At 45.6% G+C, this 25,701-nt stretch overlaps 1 protein-coding gene across 2 annotated transcripts in view; it reads left to right on the top strand.

The window, feature by feature from the left end:
* Positions 1-25,701, top strand: part of LOC147114905 (inositol monophosphatase 3-like) — a 54,854-nt gene that overhangs the window by 3,172 nt on the left and 25,981 nt on the right. For both annotated transcript variants that reach the window (XM_085992980.1, XM_085992979.1), the window contains exon 2: positions 18,684-18,846. In XM_085992980.1, the coding sequence (XP_085849106.1) occupies positions 18,684-18,846 (163 nt within the window). The remainder of the gene's footprint in view (positions 1-18,683; positions 18,847-25,701) is intronic.

Here is a 25,701-nt window from a genome sequence, read left to right as displayed (position 1 = left end):
CTAGTTCTAGATTCTCCAGCCAGGGGAAACAACCTCTCAGCATCTACCCTGTCAATCCCCCTTAGAATCTTGTATGTTTCAATGAGATCACCTCTCATTCTTCTAAACTCCAGAGAGTATAGGAGCAATCTGCTCAATCTCTCCTCATAGGACAACCCTCTCATCCCAGGAATCAATCTAGTGAACCTTTGTTGCACCGTCTCTAAGGCAAGTATATCCTTCCTCCAGTAAGGAGACCAAAACTGTGCACAGTACCCCAGGTGTGGTCTCGCCAAAGCCCTGTAGAATTGTAGGAAGGCCTACTTACTCTTGTATTCCAACCCCCTTGCAATAAAGCCAACATGCCATTTGCCTTCCTAATTGCTTGCTGTACCTGCATGCTAACTCTCTGTGTTTCCTGTACGAGGACACCTAAATCTCTGCGCACCAACATTTAATAGTTTCTCACCATTTAAAAAATATTCTGTTTTTCTATTCTTCCTACCAAAGTGAATAACTTCACATTTCCCCACAATGTATTCCATCTGCCACCTTATTGCCGACTCATTTAACCTGTCTATATTCCTTTGCAGGTTCTTTGTGTCCTCCTCACAGCTTACTTTCTCACCTAGCTTTATATCGTCAGCAAACTTGGATACATTACACTCGATCCCTTTTAAGTCATTAATATAGATTAATAGCTGAGGCCCAAGCACTGATCCTTGTGGCACCCCACTAGTCACGCCTGCCAACCGGAAAATGACCGTTTATCCCTACTCTCTTTTCTGTCCGTTAACCAATCCTCTATCTAATCCTTTTCCATGACTGAAAACAAATGAATGCATCTGAGTTTCTTGGAATGAAACAGTATTTTATATGAATCAGATGAACCTCTTGTTCCTTGGTAGATAGTCTTGAGGTTTATTTTTTGGGGGATGAGTCCCAAACACCCATGGAGTTCTAAGCATCTGTTTGGCCTCTGTGCCAGAACTGCAGACCACTGAATTTTTTTTATGTCTATACTGTTTAAGTCCCTTGAGGGTTGTGTTGTCAATCAGTCATAATCAAAGGAACAATTACTTAGAATCTGCAGCATCAAATCATCTATCTATCTATCTATAAATCGGTCGGTGTGTCTGTCTGTCATTCTGTCTGTCATCGCGTGTGCGTCTTGCGGGTATGCGCTCAAAAGTTACAGGGCGTACCTACGCGCGCGTTACCTCCAAAGAAAGCTTACGCTTCCGAGACGGTTTTAAGCGTATTTACGTTTCGGCCGGGCTAAAATCCCGCCCGCGGTATCCCAAAAACCTTCAACGTTCCGCTCATTAGCATCTCATTATCCGCTCATTAGCGACAGAGTGACCTCGAGCTCGACCAATCGTACGCCGGGCTGCTGGCGTGTGCCGCCGGGCCAATCGGTGCGCGTGTGGCCGGGCCTTATCCTTCTGAACCGAGGTGAGTCGCCGCCATCTTGATTCCAAACTTTTCCTTTTTCCTGCTTTCTGCGTCTTAAAAAAAAACGTTGCTTTTAAAACACATATTGTTTTTTAAAAAAATGATTTAGAAAGTAATTAACTTATCTAATCTCATTAATTTTCCTACCTTTCCCCGTTTTTCCAGGTAGGCCTAGAAGCCTCGGCGTCTCCTCCGCACCCACGCCCGAGCTAGGCACCTCCCGGCCCCACTCGAAGGCTGGAGGGCCGAGCCTTAGCCCAGCGCCGCTAGGGTGTGTGCGCAGCAGGAGCTGAGACGCTGCATCTCTCTCTGGCTCGGCCGGGGGGCGGGGTTTGCTGAGCGTCAAGCGTTACCCTGGCAACCCCGGCCGGCCGTCTCGCACAGCCGCAATCGGCGGTCTTCACCTCGGGGGGGGGGGGGGCCGCGACCCTCCCTCCCCCCCGCCCTCCCTTTTCCCCCCCCCCTCCCCTCCCCTCCCCTCCCCGCCCTCGCCCTCGCCCTCGCCCTCGCCCCTCCCCGCCCTCCCTTCCCCCCAGTCGCGCCCTCCCTTCCCCCCAGTCGCGCCCTCCCTTCCCCCCAGTCGCGCCCTCCCTTCCCCCCAGTCGCGCCCTCCCTTCCCCCCAGTCGCGCCCTCCCTTCCCCCCAGTCGCGCCCTCCCTTCCCCCCAGTCGCGCCCTCTCTTCCCCCCAGTCGCGCCCTCTCTTCCCCCCAGTCGCGCCCTCTCTTCCCCCCAGTCGCGCCCTCTCTTCCCCCCAGTCGCGCCCTCTCTTCCCCCCAGTCGCGCCCTCTCTCTCTTCCAACAACAACATGCCCTCGAAAAAGCCTCGGCCCCGCCGGGCACTTCAGCTAGTAGTAACATGTATAGACTCCCACAGAAAGCTAATGAGAAGTTAATAAAATACTGTCTAGGATCTAAATACCCAACGCCTCCCATAACTTCTATTGTATAAATTCAATTCATGCTTAGATCCAAGCACCTTTACGTGAATTAATTCCAGGTCAAAAGGAATCAGCCCTTATACCCTGACTTTTGAAACCAAGTTAGTTTTGGATTTTATATTAATTGAGAATACAAGCAAAAACCGGGCTGAATATAGAAAGTTCAGAGGGGAAGTGAAAAAGGAAATAAGAGGGGCAAAGAGAGAGTATGAAAGTAGACTGGTAGCTAACTTAAAAGGGAATCCAAATGTCTTCTATAGGCATATACATAATAAACAGGTAGTAAGAGGAGGGGTGGGGCCAATTAGGGACTAAAAAGGAGACCTACGCACAGAGGCAGAGGGCATGGCTGGGGTACTAAATGAGTGCTTTGCATCTGTCTTTACCGAGGAAGAAGATGCTGCCAAAGTCATAGTGAAAGAGCAGTTAGTTGAGATACTAGATGGGTGAAAAAATTGATAGAGAAGATACTAGAAAGGCTGGCTGTATTTAAAGTAGATTAGTCACCAGGACCGGATGGGAAGCATCCTAGGATGCTGAGTGAAATAAAGGTGGAAATTGCGGAGGTACTGGCCATAATCTTCCAATCCTCCTTGGATACAGGGGTGGTGCCAGAGGACTGGAGAATTGCAAATGTTACACCCTTGTTCAAAAATGGGCCAAAGGATAAACCCAGCAACTACAGGCCAGTCAGCTTAACCTCGGTGGTGGGGAAACTTTTAGAAATGATAATCTGGGACAAAATTAAAAGTCATTTGGACAAGTGTGGATTAATCAAGGGAAGCCAGTATGGATTTGTTAAAGGCAAATCATGTTTAACTAACTTGATTGTATCTTTTGATGAGGGCAATGTGGTGTACATAGACTTCCAAAAGGCGTTTGAGGAAAGTGCCACATAATAGGTTTGCCAGCAAAGTTGAAGCCCGTAGAATAAAAGGGACAGTGGCAGCATGGATACGAAATTGGCTAAGTGACAGGAAACAGAGAGGAGTGGTGAATGGTTGGTTGTTTTTTGGACTGGAGTGGTGTTCCCCAGGGGTCAGTTCTAGGACCACTGCTTTTCTTGAGATATATATTAATGACTTGGCCTTGGGTGTACAGGGCACTATTTCAAAACTTGCAGATGACACAAAACTTGGAAGTATAGTGAACAGTGAGGAGGATCATTTTTCAATACTCTCTGGCTTCAGGTGTGGTGCCGGAGGACTGCTAATATGGTACCCTTGTTTAAAAAGGGAGAAAAGGATAGACCGAGTCATTACAGGCCAGTCAGCCTAACCTCGGTGGTGGGAAAATTATTGGAAAGAATTCTGAAGGACAGGATAAACCTTCATTTAGAAAGACACGGATTAATCAAGGGTAGTCAGCACGGATTTGTTAAGGGAAGGTCGTGTCTGACAAACTTGATTGAATTTTTTGAGGCGGTAATGAGGGTAGATGAGGGTAGTGCGTTTGATGTAGTGTATATGGACTTTAGCAAGGCATTTGATAAGGTTCCATATGGCAGATTGGTCACGAAGTTAAAAGCCCATGGGATCCAGGGCAAAGTGTCAAGTTGGATTCAAAACTGGCTCAGAGGCAGGAAGCAGAGGGTAATGGTTGATGGGTGTTTTTGTGACTGGAAGGCTGTTTCCAGTGGGGTTCCGCAGGGCTCAGTACTAGGTCCCTTGCTTTTTGTGGTATATATCAACGATCTTGACTTGAATATAGGGGGTATGATTAAGAAGTTTGCAGATGACACTAAAATCGGCTGTGTGGTTGATACTGAAGAAGGAAGCTGTAGACTGCAGGAAGATATCAATAAATTGGTCGGGTGGGCAGAACAGTGGCAAATGGAATTCAATCCAGAGAAGTGTGAGGTAATGCATTTGGGGAGGGCTAACAAGGAAAGGGAATACACATTAAATGGTAGGACACTAAGTAGTGTAGAGGAACAAAGGGACCTTGGAGTGCATGTCCACAGATCCCTGAAGGTAGCAGGCCAAGTAGATAAGGTGGTTAAGAAGGCATACGGAATGCTTGCCTTTATTAGCCGTGGCATAGAATACAAGAGCAGGGGGGTTATGCTTGAACTGTATAAAACACTAGTTAGGCCTCAGCTAGAGTACTGCGTGCAGTTCTGGTCACCACATTACAGGAAAGATGTGATTGCACTAGAGAAGGTACAGAGGAGATTTACAAGGATGTTGCCGGGAGTAGAGAATCTTAGCTATGAGGAAAGACTGGATAGGCTGGGTCTGTTTTCCTTGGAACAGAGGAGGCTGAGGGGAGATCTTATTGAGGTGTATAAAATTATGAGGGGCATAGAGAAAGTGGATAGAAAGGACCTGCTTTCCTTTAGAGGGGTCAAAAACCAGGGGGCACAGATTTAAAGTAATTGGTGGAAGGACTTGAGGGGAAATTTCTTCACCCAGAGGGTTGTGGGGGTCTGGAACTCGCTGCCTAAAAGAGTGGTAGAGGCAGGAACCCTAACCACATTTAAAAAGTACTTGGACGTGCACTTGGGATGCTCTAACCTGCAGGGCTACGGACCAAGAGCTGGGAAGTGGGGTTAGGCTGGATAGCTCTTTGTTGGCCGGCGCAGACACGATAGGCAGAAATGGCCTCCTTCCGTGCTGTAACTTTCTATGATAGGGATAGACTTCAAGAGCACATACAGGCTGGTGGAATGGGTGGGCACATGGCAGATGAAATTTAATGCAGAAAAGTGTGAAGTGATACATTTTGGTAGGAAGAACGTGGAGGCAATATAACCTAAAGGGTACAATTCTAAAGGGGTGCAGGAACAGGGAGACCCCGAGGCTATATGTGCACAAACCGTTGAAGGTGGCAGGGCAGGTGGAGAAAGCAGTTAAAAAAGCATACGGGATCCTGGACATTATAAATAGAGACATAGGGCTCGAATTTCGTCGGGTCGTTGAGGCGGGATTGGAGGTGTGTGGGGAGGTTAAAATCGCGAAATCGGGGGGCACGAATCCATCCCGCCTCCATGCCCGTTTCCCAGGAGGCTGGTACCCGAACTATGCTGGGAGCTGCCTCCCCGAGGCGGGTAGGGGATCAGTTCCAATTAACTGCCTGTTAACAGGTAGTTAACAGGCAGTTTTTAGCTGAATCCCTATTTTTATCCCTGAAGTGTGGGCTGCCCGACGGCTCCAAACCACGCCAAGTTAGCGAGACAAACCATCGGGCTGAAGGGTTCCAGATGTCCAGTGTTCAGGTGAGTGATGGGTGCATGAGTGCAGAGGTAAGTGTGTTTGGTGTGTGTAACGTGTTTAAATAAGTTTTACTTACCTTTACTCACTAATGCAGGCTTCCTTCCTTCAGGTCTTGGGAGTCCCTCATCTCACCGGCACAGAAAGCAGAATGGCCGCGAGCTGTCAAAAGCTGCAGCCTCTGCTTTCTGTTCGGGAGAGATCTCTAAATCAGCCTGAGAGGAAGGAATTAACTTAGAGTACTGATTGTCAGTGTTTGACAGCTTCAAAGAGATGACAAACGCTGATATTTCATCTGTCAAAAGCTCTTGACAGATGAAATGTCTGTCTGTGACGTCACCTGTTGCCGGGTGGCCCTTAATTGGCCTGCTGAGCACGCTGGGCGGGCTCAACAAGGTCAATCAAGGGAAAATCGAGTGGGTTGGCCACAACGCGATGGAGGCGGGACTACAACCCCAAAAGTGGGAGTCTCGACTCCTACTCGCCTCCATTGATAAAATCCAGCCCATAGAGTACAAAAGCAAGGAAGTTATGATGAACCTTTTATAAAACACTGGTTCGGCCACAACTAGAATATTGTGTCCATGATTTGGATGAGGGGACCAAATGTAATATATCCAAGTTTGCTGATGATACAAAGCTGGGTGGGAATGTAAGTTGTGAGGAGGAAGCAAAGAGGCTTCAAGGGGATATGGACAGGCTAAGTGAGTGGGCAAGAACATGGCAAATGGAATATAATGTGGAGAAATGTGAAGTTATCCACTTTGGTAGGAAAAATAGAAAAGCAGAATATTTTTTAAATGGTGAGAGATTGGGAAATGGGTGGCCTTGTACATGAATCACTGAAAGTTAACATGCAGGTACAGCAAGCAATTAGGAAAGCAAATGGTATTTGTGTATAAGAGTAAAGAAGCCTTACTGCAATTATATAGGGCCCTGGTGAGACCACACCTGGAGTATTGTGTACAGTTTTGGTCTCCTTACCTAAGGAAGGATATACTTGCCATAGAGGGAGTGCAATGAAGGTTCACCAGACTGGTTCCTGGGATGGGGGGATTGTCCTATGAGGACAGATTGAGTAGACTAGGCCTATATTCTCTAGCGTTTAGAAGAATGAAAGGTGATCTAATTGAAACGTACAAAATTCTTACAGGGCTTGACAGGGTAGATGCAGGGAGGATGTTCCCCCTGGCTGGGGAGTCTAGAACCAGGAGTCACAGTCTCAGAATAAGGGGCCGGCCATTTAGGACTGAGATGAGGAAAAATTTCTTCACTCAGAGGGTGGTGAGTCTTTGGAATTCTGTACCCCAGAGGACTGTGGAGACTCAGTAGTTGAGTATATTCAAGACAGAGATCGATAGATTTTTGAATATTAAAAGAATCAAGGGATATGGGGATAGTTCAGGAAAGTGGAGTTGAGGTAGAAGATCAGCCATTATCTTACTGAATGGTGGAGCAGGTTCAAATGGCCTAATCCTGCTCCTATTTCTTACGTTTATATGTAATTCTGGGCACCGCACTTTAGGAAGGATGTGAAGGCTTTAGAAAGGGTACAGAAAAGATTTACAAGAATAGTTCCAGGGATGAGGGACTTAAGTTACGTGGATAGACTGGAGAAGCTGGGGTTGTTCTCTTTAGAGCAGAGAAGATTTAGAGCAAATTTGATAGAGGCATTCAAAATCATGAGGGGTCTAGACATTGTAGATAAAGATAAACTGTTCCCATTGGCGGAAATGTCGCAAACCAGAGGACACAGATTTAAGGTGATTGGCAGAAGATCCAAAGGCAACATGAGGAAAAACATTTTTACACAGTGTGTGGTTATGATCTGGAATGCACTGCCTGAAAGGGTGATGGAGGCAGATTCAATCGTGGCTTTCAAAAGGGAATTGGATAAGTACCTGAAGGAAAAAAAAATGCAAGGCTACGGGGAAAGAGCGGGGGAGTGGGACTACTTGAAGTGCTGTTGCAGAGAGCTGGCATGGGCTTGAAGGGCCGAATGGCCTCCTGCTGTGCTGTAGCGATTCTATGATTCTACTTGTGTCTACTGTATGTTGACAAAAGTGTCCTGTGCCCTTACAGTGCTGATTGCAAGGTACTGTAGTTACCAAACATAAATTGACTCATTAATTAATTTATATTTGAAATGAATATTCTGTTATGTGAAACAATAGTTCTAAGTTTAATCTGCCCCCAGAACTACCTTCGGAATGTGAAAAATAGCATTTGCATGAAGGCAAAAACATTTGGAAGACGTGTATAATTTTAAGTTTGGTACTACTTGCAGCAAGATGAATGCTCCAACTATGGTGCAATCCAAATTGCCTTCCACTACAAGCATAGGCTAAAAACCTGTTCGATCTATATGGGCTAGAGCGGGAAAAGCACAGAATGTGTGAGCCCCTTCCAGCAGGTTCACTCCATCCTACTGTCCTGCCCTTCCTCTACCCTTCCATCCCAGGAAGGTTAAAAGTCAGAGGAAAATACTTTTAAGGTAAGGTGTTATATGGGAAAAATATTTACTAGTATAGAAACTAATATTGAATCAGGGACAGGGGTTCAACAAAATTATCGTAAGCAAAATAACAGTAATAAAGAAAATAATGGCACTAAAATTCCCAGGACCAGATGGTTTCTATCCCAGGGTCTTAAAGGATGTAGGTGAGCACATTGCAGATGCCCTAACTATAATCTTCCAAAGTTCCCTCGAGTCAGGAACTGTTCCTTTAGATTGGAAAATTGCGTATGTCATTCCACTATTTAAGAATGATGAGAGAGGGAAACCAGGGAATTATAGACTAGGTAGCCTAACATCTGTTGTCAGAAAATTACTGGAGTCTATAATTAAGGACAGGGTGACTGAACACCTTGAAAATGTTCAGCTGATCAGAGAGAGCCAGCGTGGATTTGTAAAAGGTAGGTCATGCCTGATGAACCTGATTGAATTTTTTGAAGAGATTACTAAAGTAGTAGACGGGAATGTCTATGGATGTTATTTATACGGACTTCCCGAAGGCATTTGAAAAAGTCCCCCATAAGAGACTGTTAACTAAGGTTGAAGCCCATGGAATCGAAGGCAAAATATTGACCTGGTTAGGAAATTGGCTGAACGGCAAGAGACAGAGTAGGGATAATGGGCAGATACTCAAATTGGCAGGATGTGTCTAGTGGTGTCCTGCAGGGATCAGTGTTGGGGCCTCAACTATTCACAGTATTTATTAATGACTTTGACGATGGCATAGAAAGCCACGTTTCCAAATTTGCTGATGACACAAAGATAGGTGGCATTGCAGGTAGTGTAGATGAAAGCATAAAATTACAGAGATATTGATAGGGTTGGGGTTGGGGGGTTGGAGTTCAGGGGGAGGGGGGTGGGGATTGGAGTTGTGGGGGGTTGGGGTGTAATTTTTATCTATAGGTTCTGAAGCCTGGGAAACCCAGCCGGTTTGGGCTAAACCTACAAAGCAGGTTAACTCTGAGGCTGCCAACCTCATTAAAATATTTAAATTGCCAACCAGCCTCCTGGGAGTGGGTTGGCTGTTGACGCTAGGCCTGCCTCCGTTATACCTGGAAGTAAGCGGGTTGGGGTCACGTTTGAGACTTTTAAAGTTTTAACATCTCACCTGATCCAAACCCACCCATTTTTGGGGGTTAAGATTCAGCCCATTGTGTCTGCTGGCTCTTTCCTAAAGCCTTCCAATACTAATTGTATTGCCAAGCTTTCTCACCATTGCCCTGTATTTTTCTCTGCTGAAATATTTATCTAATTTCTCTTTAAATATATGCAGTGGTTTCTGCCTCAACCATTCCCTGTGGCAAAACATTACATGCTCCAGCAACCCTCTGTAAATTAATAGCTCCTAACTCCTCTCCTCACTCTTAGTGAGCCAGGAAGGGAGCGGGCCTTCGGGACTGTAGGAAAAAAAAGCCGGGAAGAGGTGCGCTCTTGGTGGGGTGGGGGGGGGGGTGGTGTGGGGGGGGGGGGTGGGTGGGGGGTGGTGGTTGGGGGGGGTGGGGGGGGGTTGGGGGGTGGGGGGGGGTGTGGTGGTGGGGGGGGTGGTGGGTGGGGGGGTGGGGGGGGGTGGGGGTGGTTGGTGTGGGTGGGTGGGGGGGGTGTGGGTGGGTGGGGGGGGTGAAAACACTACACAAAAAACAACACGACGATTTGGCCATTCAAAATGGGGACACATGGGTAGACCACTTTGAAAAATTATACCAGAAAAACACACTAAGACCAGAGCAACACCAAATATGCAAAAAACTGGAAAAGCTAGAAATGGCCATAAAAGATAACCAAAACCCGCTGGACGCCATAATAACAGAAAAAGAACTTCTTGAAAAACTCAAGGACCTGCGACCAGGAAAAGCCTGCGGGACAGACGGCATACTAAACGAGATGATTAAACACACAGACGATAAAATGAAACTGGCTATCCTAAAACTCTTCAACTTGGTTCTGAGTGTCGGTTATTTCCCTGATATCTGGAACAAAGGACTCATAACGCCCATATACAAAAGTGGGGACAAAATCGACCCAAACAACTATCGAGGCATCTGTGTAAACAGTAACCTGGGGAAGGTATTCTGTAGCATCATAAACAAAAGACTTATAAACTTCCTTGAGGAGCACAATGTCTTGAGTAAAAGCCAAATTGGATTCCTGCCAAACTATAGAACATCCGATCATATCTTCACCCTACAGACCCTAATTGACAAACACGTTCACCATAACAAAAGCAAAATCTACGCATGCTTTGTAGATTTCCAGAAGGCTTTCGACTCCATCTGGCATGACGGTTTATTCCTGAAACTTATCGAAAGTGGGGTAGGAGGGAAAACATATGATGTAATTAAATCAATGTATACAAACAACAAATGTGCAGTTAAAATTGGAGACAAACAAACAAAATACTTCCCACAGGGGCGGGGGGTGACGCAGGGCTCGCCAATCTCACCGACACTCTTTAATATTTACATAAATGGATTGGCAAAACTACTTGAACAATCTACAGCACCCGGCCTCACCCTATATGAATCCAAGGTTAAATTCCTCCTCTATGCAGACGACCTGGTTCTGCTGTCACCTACTAAAGAGGGGCTACAGCAAAACCTGGACCTGCTGGAGTCGTACTGCCAGACTTGGGCCCTGACAATAAATCCCCAAAAAACCAAAGTCCTTGTGTTCCAGCAAAGATCCAAACATCAGGGACCCAAAATAAATTTCACAGTAGGAACAACCAAAATTGAACAAACCACTAACTACACATACTTGGGCTTAAAAATCAGTTCTACAGGAAACTTCAAACTGGCTGTGAATGAACTGAAAGAGAAAGCAAGAAGGGCTTTCTATGCCATCAAAAAATCAATCCAAATAGAAATCCCAATTAGCATTTGGCTCAAAATTTTCAAATCAGTAATTGAACCAATTGCACTCTATGGCAGTGAGGTATGGGGGCCGCTAACTCAACAAGAATTTGCAAAATGGGACAAACACCCAATTGAGATCCTACATGCAGAATTCTGTAAAAGTATCCTCCGGACTCAAAGGAAAACAGTAAACAATGCATGCAGGGCGGAACTAGGCCAATATCCATTAATAATCACTATCCAAAAAAGAGCCACCAAATTTTGGAATCACCTACAAATGAGCAATCCCCAATGCTATCACTACGACGCCCTGAAATGCCAAGAGCTGACCATAAAGAAGAATACCCTCAGTCAACTAGTCCTGGGACTCAGTGAAGTAACTACTAACAATACTAACAATAACCAGCCCCAGGACAGTGACAGGGCAACACAAAGAATTCGACCCAACACAATCGTCGCTAAGCAAAAGGAAAAATATCTGACATATTGGGCAGAAACAACAAAAACCCAAAGCAAACTCAATTGCTACTTGGCCCTAAACAGACAATACAACATAGCTGATTACCTGACCATGGTAAAGGATAACAAACTGAGAAAAACCTTGACAAGGTACAGACTTAGCGAACATAGCCTAGCGATCGAAAAAGGCAGACACAGGCAGACCAGGCTGCCAAGAGAGGACAGGATATGCTCTCACTGCAGTCGGGGAGTGGTGGAGACAGAGATGCACTTCCTCACAGCTTGTGGAAAATATCAGGGCATCAGGGAGAATTTCTACCAAAAATTTTCACAAATATGCCCTGATTTCAGAAATCTGAATGACAACCAAAAACTCCCATTCCTACTGGGAGAGGAGAGAAGCTGTATAACACTGGCGGCACACTATGTTACAGCTTGCCATGAACAGAGGGACAACCAGTAAACTAAGAAAAGAATATATATAAACAATGCGAATGTATATTTATACACTCAGGGATATACCTGTTTATACACTGTATGAATAGAACTGCGTTTATGTGCTAAACCATAAATGTATTTTGATGCTTTGGCAACATAAGATGTAACTTATCATGCCAATAAAGCGATGTGAATTGTGAATTGGGTGGGTGGGGGGGTGGGGGGTGTGGGGTGGGGGGGGTGTGGGGAATTCGGGAAGAGAGCGAGCTCTGTGGGGGGGGAAATCACCAGGAAGGGAGTGGGCTCTGTGGGGGGGATTAAAAAAACCCGGGAAGGGAGCAGGCTCTGTTGGGGGGGGGGGGTGGAGAAGAAGCAGAAACATTGGCCCAGTAATTCCGTTCCAAACGCGTGAGTACGGTCGGGGTACTCTCGCGTCTGGCCGGAGGAAATGCCGGTTTTCAGCATGCACAGCGCATGCGGAGAAAACCGGCATTTCCTGTCCTCTGAACGAAGGGGTTCAGAGGCACAGCACGTGCGCAGTGAACTTCGTCGATTTCATTCATGGATTCAGTGAGGTTAAGTCCTTACAACTTACACATGAAAAAAGCATGTGTAAAGTTACTCCAGAGGCTGCGGAGGAAGATATATTTTATCGTGGAGCTTCTGAAAGGCAATATTTTTGTTTGGGAAAGGGAGGAAAGTTATTTTAAGAAATGATGAGGTAAGTTTTAAAGTTTAATTTTTTTCTTAAAAACGGGTTTTCAGTACTGTAGGTAGAAGGAGCAATTGTGGCTGTGTGAATTGAATTTGCTGTGTTTATTAAATGTGAAAATGACTGTTCTAAAATGAGTAATGTAACATTTCCAACATTTTTAAGAAAGAAACTTTTCATCAGTAATATATTCTTTTAAGTAATTATGTATGTATGTCCGTATATATTCCTTTACGTATATGTATATATTCCTTTACTTATGTGTATGAATGTATGTATTTAATTATGATTTTCCAATAATTTACTTTCTCAAAGTCATAATTAAATACATACATTCATACACATAAGTAAAGGAATATATACATACATATATGCAAAGGAATATATACAGACATACATACATAATTACTTAAAAGAATATATTACTGATGAAAAGTTTCTTTCTTAAAAATGTTGGAGTCATTTTCACATTTAATAAACACAGCAAATTCAATTCACATAGCCACAATTGCTCCTTCTACCTACAGTACTGAAAACCCGTTTTAAAAAAACAAAAATAAACTTTAAAACTTACCTCAGCATTTCTTAAAATAACTCTCCTCCCTTTCCCAAACAAAAATATTGCCTTTCAGAAGCTCCACGATAAGAAATATCTTCCTCCGCAGCCTCTGGAGCAACTGTACTCATGCTTTTTTCATGTGTAAGTTGTAAGGACTTAACCTCACTGAAAGCATGAATGAAACCGGCGAATTTTACTGCGCACGCACTGCCTGTGCAGTCGCACGCGTTCTGCCTCTGAACCCCTTCGTTCAGAGGACAGGAAATGCTGGTTTTCCCCGCATGCGCTGTGCATGCTGAAAACCGGCATTTCCTCTGGCCAGACGCGTGAGTACCCCGACCGTACTCATGCGTTTGGAACGGAATTACTGGGCCAACATTTTACATGTCAATAAAATGAAAAATTTAACAATTGCACGATTTGCCCCTTCGCATCTGCGGCTGAGGGTCCAAGGAGGTGCATTGCGCAAGAGGTCATCGTCGTACGTATCCTCACACTGTTCCCTTTCGGGAACTGTATGAAGTGGTGGAAGGATTTCTGGCCACGTTAACGCTCCTTCCGTGACCATAACCATCTTCATACCGGCCATTAGGGTGGTTAGTCCTATGGCGTGAGGGTTTTACGGGCTCCCACAACCCATCTGAGTGGGGGGGGGCCACCCACACCCGCGGACGCAAGTATCCCGCTGGATGTCCACCCAGAATTTATAGTTGGAGCTCCGACTCCACTTGCCGGGACTGTCTGGAGCGGGGTTCGAAACCCTACTCCTTCTGGCCCAGCGGCGGGGATGCGTACCGCTACGCAAAAGGCCCACTCCGCGCAAAAGGTGGCACCCATACGTTTCCTGCGCCTTTTCCCTCCCCGTGACTGGAGCCCTATGCTGCCACTTGAAAGACCAAGCTATCATCTGTCCTTTTTGCGGCGCCTTTGACTTCTCATTACCAATGATGAGCAGGCGCTGCGCCTCCACCTCGTTGAGGAGATTGCTGAGGTCATCATCAGTTCAATTGTGAGTTCTTTTAATGCCGTGAATTGTGCTCATTCCAGCCATTTCACGTTGCTAATCGGAGTGGGCCTTGGCGTAGCGGTAGGATCCCCGCCGCTGGGCCAGACGGGGTAGGGTTTCGAACCCCGCTCCAGACAGTCCCGGCAAGTGAAGTCGGAGCTCCGGCTCTAAATTCTGGGTTGACATCCAGTGGGATATTTGCGTCCGTGGGTGTGGGTGGCCCCCCCCTCCCCCTCCCCCCCCTCATATAGCTTGTGGGAGCCCGTAAAACCCTCCCGCCATAGGACTAACCACCCTAATGGCTGGTTCAAAGATGGTTATGGTCACGGAATGAGCGTTAATCACGGCCATAAATCCTTCCACCACTTCATACAGTTCCCCAAAGGGAACAGTGTGAAGACACGTATGACGACAACATTGCTGAATAAATAAATGGAAAGAAAAAAATTCTTTCAGGGCTTTTAAAAGTCTTTAAATTGCTTTAATTCTGTTTAAAACTACTTCAGATTCTTCAAAATAATGTAAACGTTTTTAAAAGTTTATAAAAGTTACCAAAAGCTTCATAAAAATACCAAAAACCTATTTGAAATGCTGCTCTGCATGTAAAAATGCTTTTCAGCTTGTGAGAAACATTGGGGGCGTGTCCTATTAAACTGAGACCTCAAGGGGCGTGTCTCAGTTGCACAGCGCGCTACAGGCTTCGCGCTGGCTGCACTCCTGGGCGGTGTGACGTCAGACGCTGCCCGGGATACTTCTGTTTCAAAAAGGAATTCCAGGCGTCCCTGGAGGTGAACGGCAGGCGCGTCAGGTAAGTGCAGATCGGGGGCTTGCACGCGCGGCAAGCCCCCAACCCGAATTTCTGCCCCATTATCAATATCCGCTTCCAGCTTCTGCACAGCTTCCGGTCGTAGGCAGCAGTCAGTCCGTTAACTTTATTCCAGTCTATTTTGGGATAATCAAAATCACCCAGTATTATTGCCCAGTTGTTCTTGCATATCTCCTTGAATTGTCTGCAGATCTCCTTCACTATCTTCTTTCCACCGTTTGATGACTTATAATGAGAAATCCTATTTCTTAGCTTTTTTAAAATGTATTCTCAGGGTGAGAAAGCTGTCATTTATTGGCCATCCTTAGTTACCTTGAGAAGGTGGTGGTGAGCTGCCTTCAATTGCTGGTAGCAGTTTGATACAATTGAGTGGCTTGCAAGGGCACTTCAGAGGGCACTCTGCAACAAGACCTGGACAATGTTCAAGCTTGGGCTGATAAGTGGCAGGTAACATTCATGCCACAGAAGTGCCAGGCAATGACTATCTTCAAAGAGCGAGGGTCTAACCACTGCCACTTGACATTCAATGGCAATACCATCGCCGAATCCCTCACCATCAACATCCTGGGGGTTAACCATTGACCAGAAACTTAACTGGACCAGCTACATAAATACTGTGGCAACAAGACATTAACACTGTGGCAGCAAGAGCAGGCCAGAGGCTAGGTATTCTGTGGTGAGTGTCTCACCTCCGGACTCCCCAAAGCCTTTCCACCATCTACAATACACAATTAAGGAGTGTGATGGAATACTCTCCACTTGCCTGGATGAGTACAGCTCCAACAACACTCAAGAAGCTCGACACCATAAGGACAAAGCAGCCCGCTTGATTGGCACTCCATTCACTCCCTCCACCATCGGTGTACCGTGGCTGCAGTGTGTACCATCTACAAGATGCACTGCAGCAACCCGCCAAAGCTTCTTCAGCAGCACCTCCCAAACCCGCGACCTCTTCCACGTAGAGGGACAAGGGCAGTAGGTGCATGGGAACACCACCGCCTCCAAGTCACACACCATCCTGACTTGGAAGTATATCGTCGATCCTTCGTCGTCGCTGGGTCAAAATCCTGGAACTCCCTACCCAACAGCACTGTGGGAGTACCTTCACCACACGGAGTGCAGCAGATCAAGAAGGCAGCTCGCCACCACCTTCTTGAGGGCAATTAGGGATGGGCAATAAATGCCGGCCTTGCCAGCGACGGCCACATCCCATAAACGAATAAAAAAAACTTAAGTCAACCACATTGGTGTGGGACTGGAGTCGCATATGACCAGGTAAGGAAGGAAGGTTTTCTTGCCTAAAGGGCGCTAGTTGGGTTTTTACAGAAATCAAACAGCTTTATGATAACTTTTACTGATACCAGCTATTTATTTCCAGATTTTTAAAACTGAATTCAAATTCTCTAACTGCCATGGTGGAATCTCTGGATTACTAGTCCAGTAACATAACCACTACACTACTGTGCCTCCTCTACAACTAACACAACCCTTTAGGACATCCTTATGTTCTGGTGTTGTGATAGAATATTTACTAACACTGCCACCACCGCCGCGTCTCCACCCCCCCCCCCCCCCCCCCAACCTCTTCTTTCCCCCTTGCTATGTTTCCTGGAAGTGTTATAACCAGGAATATTAAATTCCCAATCCTGTCCAAACTTAATCCACATCTTCGTTATAACTACTACAGTATATCACATTGCTCTATAATTATCAGTACTTCTAACTTTCCAATTTTGTTTTGGTACTTTGGGCATACCCACTCAATCCTGACTCAAAACTTTTGAAACATTAACCCATTCTTTGTCTTGGTTTTCTCATTTATATTTTAGATATCTCTTACTTATTCTACAGCAGTGTTATTATCTCTCGCTATTTCATAGCCTCTTTCCCTGTCATATCTCATAGTATTTTCTCACTACTTCAGCTAAGCCTTCTACTTCTATTCCAATAGCTTTATTAATCCTGAGCTTATCTCACTCAGTGTAGTAATGAAGAGCACTACAATTAGTCTCAGTACTTCTGGGCTGGTTGAGGTGGGCTAGAGAAATCAGCCAGACTTTCCTCTCCTGATCACTATCCAGTGATCCCTGCTGGAAGTATGCAATCTTGAACTAGGAGATGCTCCTGGAGTGAGGGGCCAAAAGAATTTAGACTTTAGCCTCAGCAGGAGTTTAGCATTAAGGTGATGGAGGGAGTGAATGTTTAAGGTGGTGGATGGGGTGCCAATCAAACGGGCTGCTTTGTCCTTGATGGTGTCGAGCTTCTTGAGTGTTGTAGCAGCTGCACTCATCCAGGCAAGTGCAGAGTATTCCATCACACTCCTTACTTGTGCCTTGTAGATGGTGGAAAGGCTTTGGGGAGTCAGGAGGTGAGACACTTACTGCAGAATACCCAGCCTCTGACCTGCTCTTGTTGCCACAGTATTTATGTGGCTGGTCCAGTTAAGTTTCTGGTCAATGGTGACCCCCAGGATGATGATGGTGGGGGATTCGGCAATGGTAATGCCGTTGAATGTCAAGGGGAGGTGGTTAGACTCTTGCTTGTTGGAGATAGTCATTGCCTGGCACTTGTGTGGCGCGAATGTTACCTGCCACTTATCAGCCCAAGCCTGAACGTCGTCCAGGCCTTGTTGCATGCGGGCATGGACTGCTTCATTATCTGAGGGGTTGTGAATGGCGCTGAACACTGTGCAGTCATCAGCGAACATCCCCATTTCTGACTTTTTATATTGGAGGGAAGGTCATTGATGAAGCAGCTGAAGATGTTTGGGCCTAGGACACTGCCCTGAGGAACTCCTGCAGCGATGTCCTGGGGCTGTGATGATTGACCTTCAATCACCACAACCATCTGGATGTCCTCGTGCAAGAAACACAGAAAGCTAGCATGCAGGTACAGCAAGCGATAAGGAAAGCAAATGGCATGTTGGCCTTTATTGCAAGGGGGTTGGAGTATAAGAGTAAGGAAGTCTTGCTACAATTGTACAGGGCCTTGGTGAGACCACACCTGGAGTACTGTGCACAGTTTTGGTCTCCTTATCTAAGGAAGGATATACTTGCCTTGGAGGCGGTGCAACGAAGGTTCACTAGATTGATTCCTGGGATGAGAGGGCTGTCCTATGATGAGAGATTGTGTAGAATGGGCCTATACTCTCTGGAGTTTAGAAGAATGAGAGGTGATCTCATTGAAACATACAAGATTCTGAAGAGGATTGACAGGGTAGATGCTGAGTGGTTGTTTCCCCTGGCTGGAGTGCCTAGAACTAGGGGGCATAGTCTCAGGATAAGGGGCAGGCCATTTAAGACTGAGATGAGGAGGAATTTCTTCACTCAGAGGGTTGTGAATCTGTGGAAATCACTGCCCCAGAGGGCTGTGGATGCTGAGTCTTTGAGTATATTCAAGGCTGAGATGATAGATTTTTGGACTCTAGGGGAATCAAGGAATATGGAGATCGGGCGGGAAAATGGAGTTGAGGTCGAGGATCAGCCATGATCTTATTGAATGGCGGAGCAGGCTCGAGGGCCCTATGGCCTACTCCTGCTCTTATTTCTTATCTTTTAATAACATCCCCTGCATTTGAATAATGTGACTTGAACTGAAGTACCATAGATATGAAATGTGATAATATTAGGTTCTACTTTGTTACATGCTGTAACGGAATAGCACACCTTGCAAGGCATTGGAAATTGATAGCCAAATCAATCTGATGGAAATTGCTGTGACTTTTGCATTAGGTGTTCTCTGAAGAACGGGATATTGGTACCACACCAGAGATTGCTTCATGGGATCATGCAATTCCAAAGGAAATCCTGGACAAGGCGACCCCGACTGAAGAAGTCTCTTCTGACAGCATTACAATCTGGATTGATCCGCTTGATGCCACCCAGGAATATACAGGTATGATATCTATTATTGCATTTGGTGTGCCTGGTAATATTTTGCCTGGAAATTAAATACAATGATATACACTAATAAAGTAGTAATTGTTGATCAGAATTATTTAAGGCCACTGTAGTATTCTGAACTGCATGTATGAAAATCAGACCCTTATAGTGTGTGATTTAGGTTCTACATTGATTTTTTTAAACTGGTGGATTATCTGTAGCATTGCTCATGGTAAGCCAGAGAATACTTTCTGTCTTTTCCCTCTCGTGTCTACTTCTGTGTGTGTGTCTCTCCCTCGTCCCCTCCCCCTCATCTCTCTCCACCTGTCTGTTTATTTCATGTCATCTTTTGGTTGTATTTCTTTCTTTTAAGGTGGGAGATATTGGGTTTGTGTCAAGAAAGGAAGTATTTTGAGTTGTAGGGCATTAGGTGGGCTATGATAGTGCCGAGAGCTGGTAGGTTATTTTTGGGCTTCAGGTTGCTACTGTCAGGAGGGAGTGGGCATAGGATTAATTTTCTGGTGGAATATGTGGCATGCTGGTTGGAAATGGATCCTGCTAGAGGTGGGAAGAAATGGGCAGTCATCTTGGGAATTGGTAAGTATTGTGTGGTATGAGGGATAGGGAAATGGTTCAGGGTGGGTGTGTGGGGTGGGAGTTGGTGAGCTTAGTGTTGGGTAGTAAGAGGAGTAGGGCTGGGTCTGAGCCAAGATGACAGCAGAGGCTGAGGGCGATGATGGGCTAGAACCTGAGCTGTAGAAAGTTGTGGGATGGGATTGAGGTTGGAGCAGAGACTTGTTGCTCCATTCCACTCATAGCATATTTTTAAAGTTGATTCCTAGTACTAAGCTAGGAAGCAGCAATTTGTTGTTAAAGTGGTTATAACATTTTAGAGAAATGATAGTGCTATGGATCCTTTGAAAATAGATTGCTGCGTGTTGGCAGAGTGCTGGGAAGGAGGAAAGAGGAGGTGAGGTCTCGGATAAGGGGAAATGTATGGCATTGGGCTCGAAAATCAAGTGAAGAATGCAGTTCGCACAGCTGCAGGTTTAGTGGCAAGGCTGCAAAGGGAGAAATGGGAGTGATACTGTGCAGCGACCAGGAGAGAGATAAGACGACTCGGGGCAGAGGCATATGCTGAACAGCAAGACAGTGAAGAAAAGAGGAGGCCAGGTACTGGGAATGTTAGAGACCTTGATTGTGGCAAGGGGGAGACCAATGGGGTAAAGAGAAACTAGAAGAGTGAAGATGGCTGCACACTCCAGGAGGGGGACAAAAAGGATGAGAGCAGGAATAAATCAAAATAAATTTATGGAAGAAAAATAGAAAGAGATAAAATTTAAAGCAATAAATTCCCTGTGAAAAGGAAAGTGGCATTCAGAGCAACTTGGAAATACAGGGGTAGAATTTCCAAAGGTGTTCTCACGATCATCTGTCAAACTTCACTGGAAAACCCCCCAGTGGAACAATGGCCATTTCTCTGGGTTCCTGCTGATCTTCCAACGTAGTTACAGTAGTTGATCAGGAGAACCCCCATGGAAATTCTAGGTGACTGTTGGGAGACTTAAAGCCTTCATGCCATCTAGTGGCCAGAGCCTGCAACTACATTGTGACAGAGAACGGTTCGCATAGAAAAATTGCCATTATAAATGTTGACATACAATTTTTACATTGTAATCTTTTGCCAAAAATTGTGACGGCAGGAAGTAAGGTTTGTGGATAGGAAGTGGCTGTTATATACAAGATTTTTAATTGTAGATCTCCCATGTTGCTATTCATGGGAATTAGAGGACACACTGTTATAAAGCAATATGGATTTTGAGAACTGTTCTTTTAAAAATTCATTTCTGCTTGGTAAAAGTCTTATGAAGCAGAATGGGAAAGTAGGGAAAGAGAAAAAGCACAGAATGGGCTAAAAATGAGCTGACAGAAAAATCATTGGAAAATGGAGTTACAGGAAACTTTGGTTTATCCGGAGGTTAACTGTCCGGAATGCTCGAGCCACCGGCAAAATTCAGGAGGTAAGTTTTTTTTCTTTTTGTTGCTTTTTTTTCACCAGTCAGGCTCTGCAAGGTCTAGCTAAAGCTGTTGCTTAGCTACAGAGATGCTTGCAAGCTACGGTGTTTAGAAGCTGTTGCTAAGCAACAGGGTTTGTTGCTAGATACAGAGCTCAAAAGCTTCCGTATGTTTTAACATTAGCGCTGGTTTGTCCGGCAGTTTTGATGGGACGGCAACAGCTCGGTCCCGTTGGTGCCGGATATCACAAAGTTTCCTGTACTAAAAATGAAAGAAGCTTAGGGAAAAAAGAAAAAGCAGAACCAGGACTTTTTTTAAAAAAAAGAGGGAGAGGTTGCTCTCTGCCACTTACTACCTGCGCAGAATGTAAAATAAAATGTATTTTGCCTATTTACTTGGCAGCTTGCTAAACTAGTCCAGTATTGGACAGAGTCCTGCTGTATGTCATTTGCCAGCCCCAACTTGTCTGTCATGTTTGTGGTCCCTGCCGTGATCATGTTCTTCCACGACACACCATCTGCCATCTTCACTGGTGAACAAACACTTAAGTTCTGCGGGGTATGAGGGAGAAAAGTGAGGCTAGGCATCAGGAAAAGATTATATTTTATTAAATTGGGAGAATGAGACTGAAAGCAGGGTTGAAGACAGGAGAAGATTATGAGGAGAGATTGAGTTGAATGGGCCTATACTCTCTGGAATTTGGGAGAATGAGAGTTGATCTCATTGAAACAATAAAGATTCTGAGAGGGCTTGACAGGGTAAATGCAGCGAGGCTGTTTCCCTGGCTGGAATGAGGGGGCATAGTCTTAGGGTAAGGGATTGGCCATTTAGGACTGAGATGAGGAGACATTTCTTCACTCAGGGTTGTGAATCTTTGGAATTCTCAACCCCAGAGGGCTACGGAGGCTCAGTCGTTGTGTATATTCAAGGCTGAGATAGATAGATTTTTGGACTCTAGCAGAATCAAGGGATATGGAGATCGGGTGGGAAAGTGGAGTTAAGGTCAAAGATCAGCCATGATCTTATTGAATGGCTGAGCAGGTTTGAGGGGCCATATGGCGTACTAATGCACCTGTTTCTTATGTTAAAGCCAAGAGAATGGGAGATGAAAAACATCTGCGTCTATACTCTGGTGGAAGGAGAGTGTTGGAGACCTGGGGGCATTGGTGCATACAGCAGATGTGGGGCTCGAGTATAGAATTTAATTCACAAGAATTCCCACCCCACCCAGTTAAATGCCTTCTCTGACTAGTGAGAGCACTAGGGCAAGGGTGTTGGTTCAGTTGCAGTGGTTCAATACATGGCTTGGGTGTCTGATGTTGTCTCCTGAGTGGTAGCATCATATGAATCCTATTTGCGTGGCATGAGCTATGCCTGGGGCGACACTTCCAGTCCAGTCCTTTATCGTCCATCTGAACAGGGATATGAATCCAAGATAAGCAGATGTGTATTAAAGAAGCAGCTTGTTACTTCAATGTGATCAAATAATTTCAGCAAGAGGAGTGTCAGCTCAGAGAGTAAAATTCCCCGACAGTTGGGTAACCATCAAGGGGGCTGTGCCAGATTGAGGGCTTGAGATTGCTGCTTGGCTGAGACTGGAGTCCTTATGAGAAGCAAAGCTTGGCAAGCTGGTATGATATTTCCTGTGTAGTGAGGTGTAGTTAGGCAAAAAAAGTCTGTTGATCTCGATGAGTTCAGAGATTAGTTTGCCCTCTGCTTTTCCCTTGCTGTACCGTTGTCTGCTTGTTTTTGCAGAATGTAAACTTAGAGTTTTTGCAATCTACCCCTACTCCTACAGGCCGACCCTGATCTTACTGTGATTCCCCCCAATCTTTTCGCGATGCCCCACCTACTGACCCCGATCTTTTTGCATCTCCCCTACCCCAACCCCCTGCTCCTCCAGGCTTTTTTTAACTTCGTTCATGGGATGTGGGCGTCGCTGGCAAGACCATTTATTGCCCATCCCTAATTGCCCTTGAGAAGGTGGTGATGATCATACTTGAACCGTTGCAGTCTGTGTGGTGAAGGTACTCCCACAGTGCTGTTGGGTAGGGAGTTCCAGGATTTTGACCCAGCGACGATGAAGGAACGGCGATATATTTCCAAGTCAGGATGGTGTGTGACTTGGAGGGGAACTTGGAGGTGGTGGTGTTCCCATGTGCCTGCTGCCCTTGTCCTTCTAGGTGGAAGAGGTCACGGGTTTGGGAGGTGCTGCAGAAGAAGCCTTGGCGAGTTGCTGCAGTGCATCTTGTAGATGGTACACACTGCAGCCACGGTACGCCGGTGGTGGAGGGAGTGAGCTGTCCCCCGATTTTTTTTCGTGATCTCGCGATCCCTCCCCCACCGTGCTCCACCAGACCGACCCCAATCTACTTGCAATTTCCCACCCCCGGCTCTTCCAGGCTGACCACCGATCTTTTTTGCACCCCTCGCCCCCCTCCTCCAGGTCGACCTTGATCTTTTCGCGATCCCTCCCCTGCTCTTCCAGGCTGACCTTGATCTTGTTGTAATTTCCCTCCAACCTTGCTCCACCAGGCTGACCCCGATCTTTTCAGAACCTTCCTCCGCCCGACCCTGGCCCCCCATGCGATCCCTCCCTCCCTACTCTGTGCGGCCTAGTGCCGCAGGCCTACCCACTTGGATCCAGCCAGCCTCTCGATCTGGCTGGGTGCGGGTCGGAAACCGAGGCTTCCTATTCAAATCATGCCCTGCTGTTAAATTTGACAGGGCCTACGGGATCCCATTCTCCCTGGTTAGCATTTAAAGAATTAATACATAATTTATAACATGGGGAAAGTGGTCCAACCGTGGCTAACAAGAGAAGTTAAAGATCGTATTAGATCAAAGGAAGAGGCTTATAATGTTGCCAAAAAGAGTAGTAAGCTAAGGATTGGGAGGATTTTAGAATTCAGCAAAGGAGGACCAAGAAATTGATAAAGAAAAGGAAAATAGAATGAGAGTAAACTAGTGAGAGACATAAAAACACACTGAAAGCTTCTACAGGTATGTAAAAAGGAAAAGATTAGGGAAAGTAAATGTGGGTCCCTTTCAGGCTGAGACAGGAGAAATTATAATGGGGAATAAGGAAATGGCAGAGAAATTAAACAAATACTTTGTGTCTGTCTTCACGGAAGAAGACGCAAAAAACTTCCCAGAAATAGTGGAGGGTCTAGCGAGAATGAGGAACTGAAAGAAATTAGTATTAGTAAAAAAATAATACTGGAGAAATTAATGGAACTGAAAGCTGATAAATCCCCTGGACCTGATGGCCTACATCCTAGGGTTTTGAAAGAGGTGGCTATAGAGATAGTGAATGCATTGGTTGTCATTTTCCAAAATTCCATAGATTCTAGAACGGTTCCCGCGGATTGGAAGGTAGCAAATGTAACCCCACTATTTAAGAAAGGAGGGAGAAAGAAAACGGGGAACTTCAGACCAGTTAGTCTGACATCAGTAGTAGGGAAAATGCTAGAATCTATTATTAAGGACATGGTAACAGGGCACTTAGAAAATAATAATAGGATTGGGCAAAGTCAACACGGATTTATGAAAGGGAAATCGCGTTTGACAAATCTGTTAGAGTTTCTTGAGGTTTTAACTAGCAGAATAGATAAGGGGGAACCAGTGGATGTGGTGTATTTGGATTTTCAGAAGGCATTTGATAAGGTGCCACACAAGAGGTTATTAAACAAAATTAGGGCTCATGGGATTGGGGGTAATATACTAGCATGGATTGAGGATTGGTTAACGGACAGAAAATAGAGAGTAGGAATAAACGGGCCATTTTCGGGTTGGCAGGCCCTAACTAGTGGGGTACCGTAAGGATCAGTGCTTGGGCCTCAGCTATTCACAATCTATATCAATGATTTGGATGAGGGGACCAAATGTAATATATCCAAGTTTGCTGATGATACAAAGCTGGGTGGGAATGTAAGTTGTGAGGAGGATGTACAGGGCCTTGGTAAGACCACACCTTGAGTATTGTGTGCAGTTTTGGTCGCCTTCCCTGAAGAAGGATGTTCTTGCCATGGAGGGAGTGCAGCGAAGATTTACCAGACTGATACCTGGGATGGCAGGAATGACGTATGAGGAGAGATTGGGTCGATTGGGCTTATACTCGCTGGAGTTTAGAAGAATGAGAGGGGATCTCATTGAAACTTATAAAATTCTAACAGGACTAGACAGACTAGATGCAGGAAAGATGTTCCCGATGGCGGGGGAGTCCAGAACCAGGGGTCACAGTCTTAAGGATAAGGGGTAAGCCATTTAGGCCAGAGATGAGGAGGAATTTCTTCACCCAGAGAGTGGCGAACCTGTGGAATTCTCTACCACAGAAGGCTGTTGAGGCCAATTCATTAAATATATTCAAGAAGGAGTTAGATATATTTCTTAAGGCTAAAGGGATCCAGGGATATGGGGAGAAGGCAGGGACAGGGTACTGAGTTTGGATGATCAGCCATGATCTCATTGGCCTACTCCTGCTCCTATCTTCTATGTTTCTATGATGCAAGGAGGCTTCAAGGGGATATAGACAGGCTAAGTGAGTGGGCAAGAACATGACAAATGGAGGAGAAATGTGAAGTTATCCACTTTAATAGGAAAAATAGAAAAGCAGAATATTTTTTAAATGGTGAGAGATTGGGAAATGTTGGTGTTCAGAGGGACCTGGGTGTCCTTGTACCCGAATCACTGAAAGTTAACATGCAGATACAGCAAGCAATTAGGAAAGCAAATGGTATGTTGGCCATTATCACAAGAGGATTTGAGTACAGTAAACTCTTTTGTATCCGGCACCTACGGGACCGGGATGGTGCCGGTTGATTAAAAATTCCGGATAACTGCGAGGTATAGC

Source organism: Somniosus microcephalus, chromosome 7 (genome assembly GCF_052327205.1).
Source record: "Somniosus microcephalus isolate GS21.2 chromosome 7, FLI_Smic_1.0, whole genome shotgun sequence".
Classification (NCBI taxonomy): Eukaryota; Metazoa; Chordata; class Chondrichthyes; order Squaliformes; family Somniosidae; genus Somniosus; species Somniosus microcephalus.
This window is presented reverse-complemented; position numbering and strand designations above follow the sequence as displayed.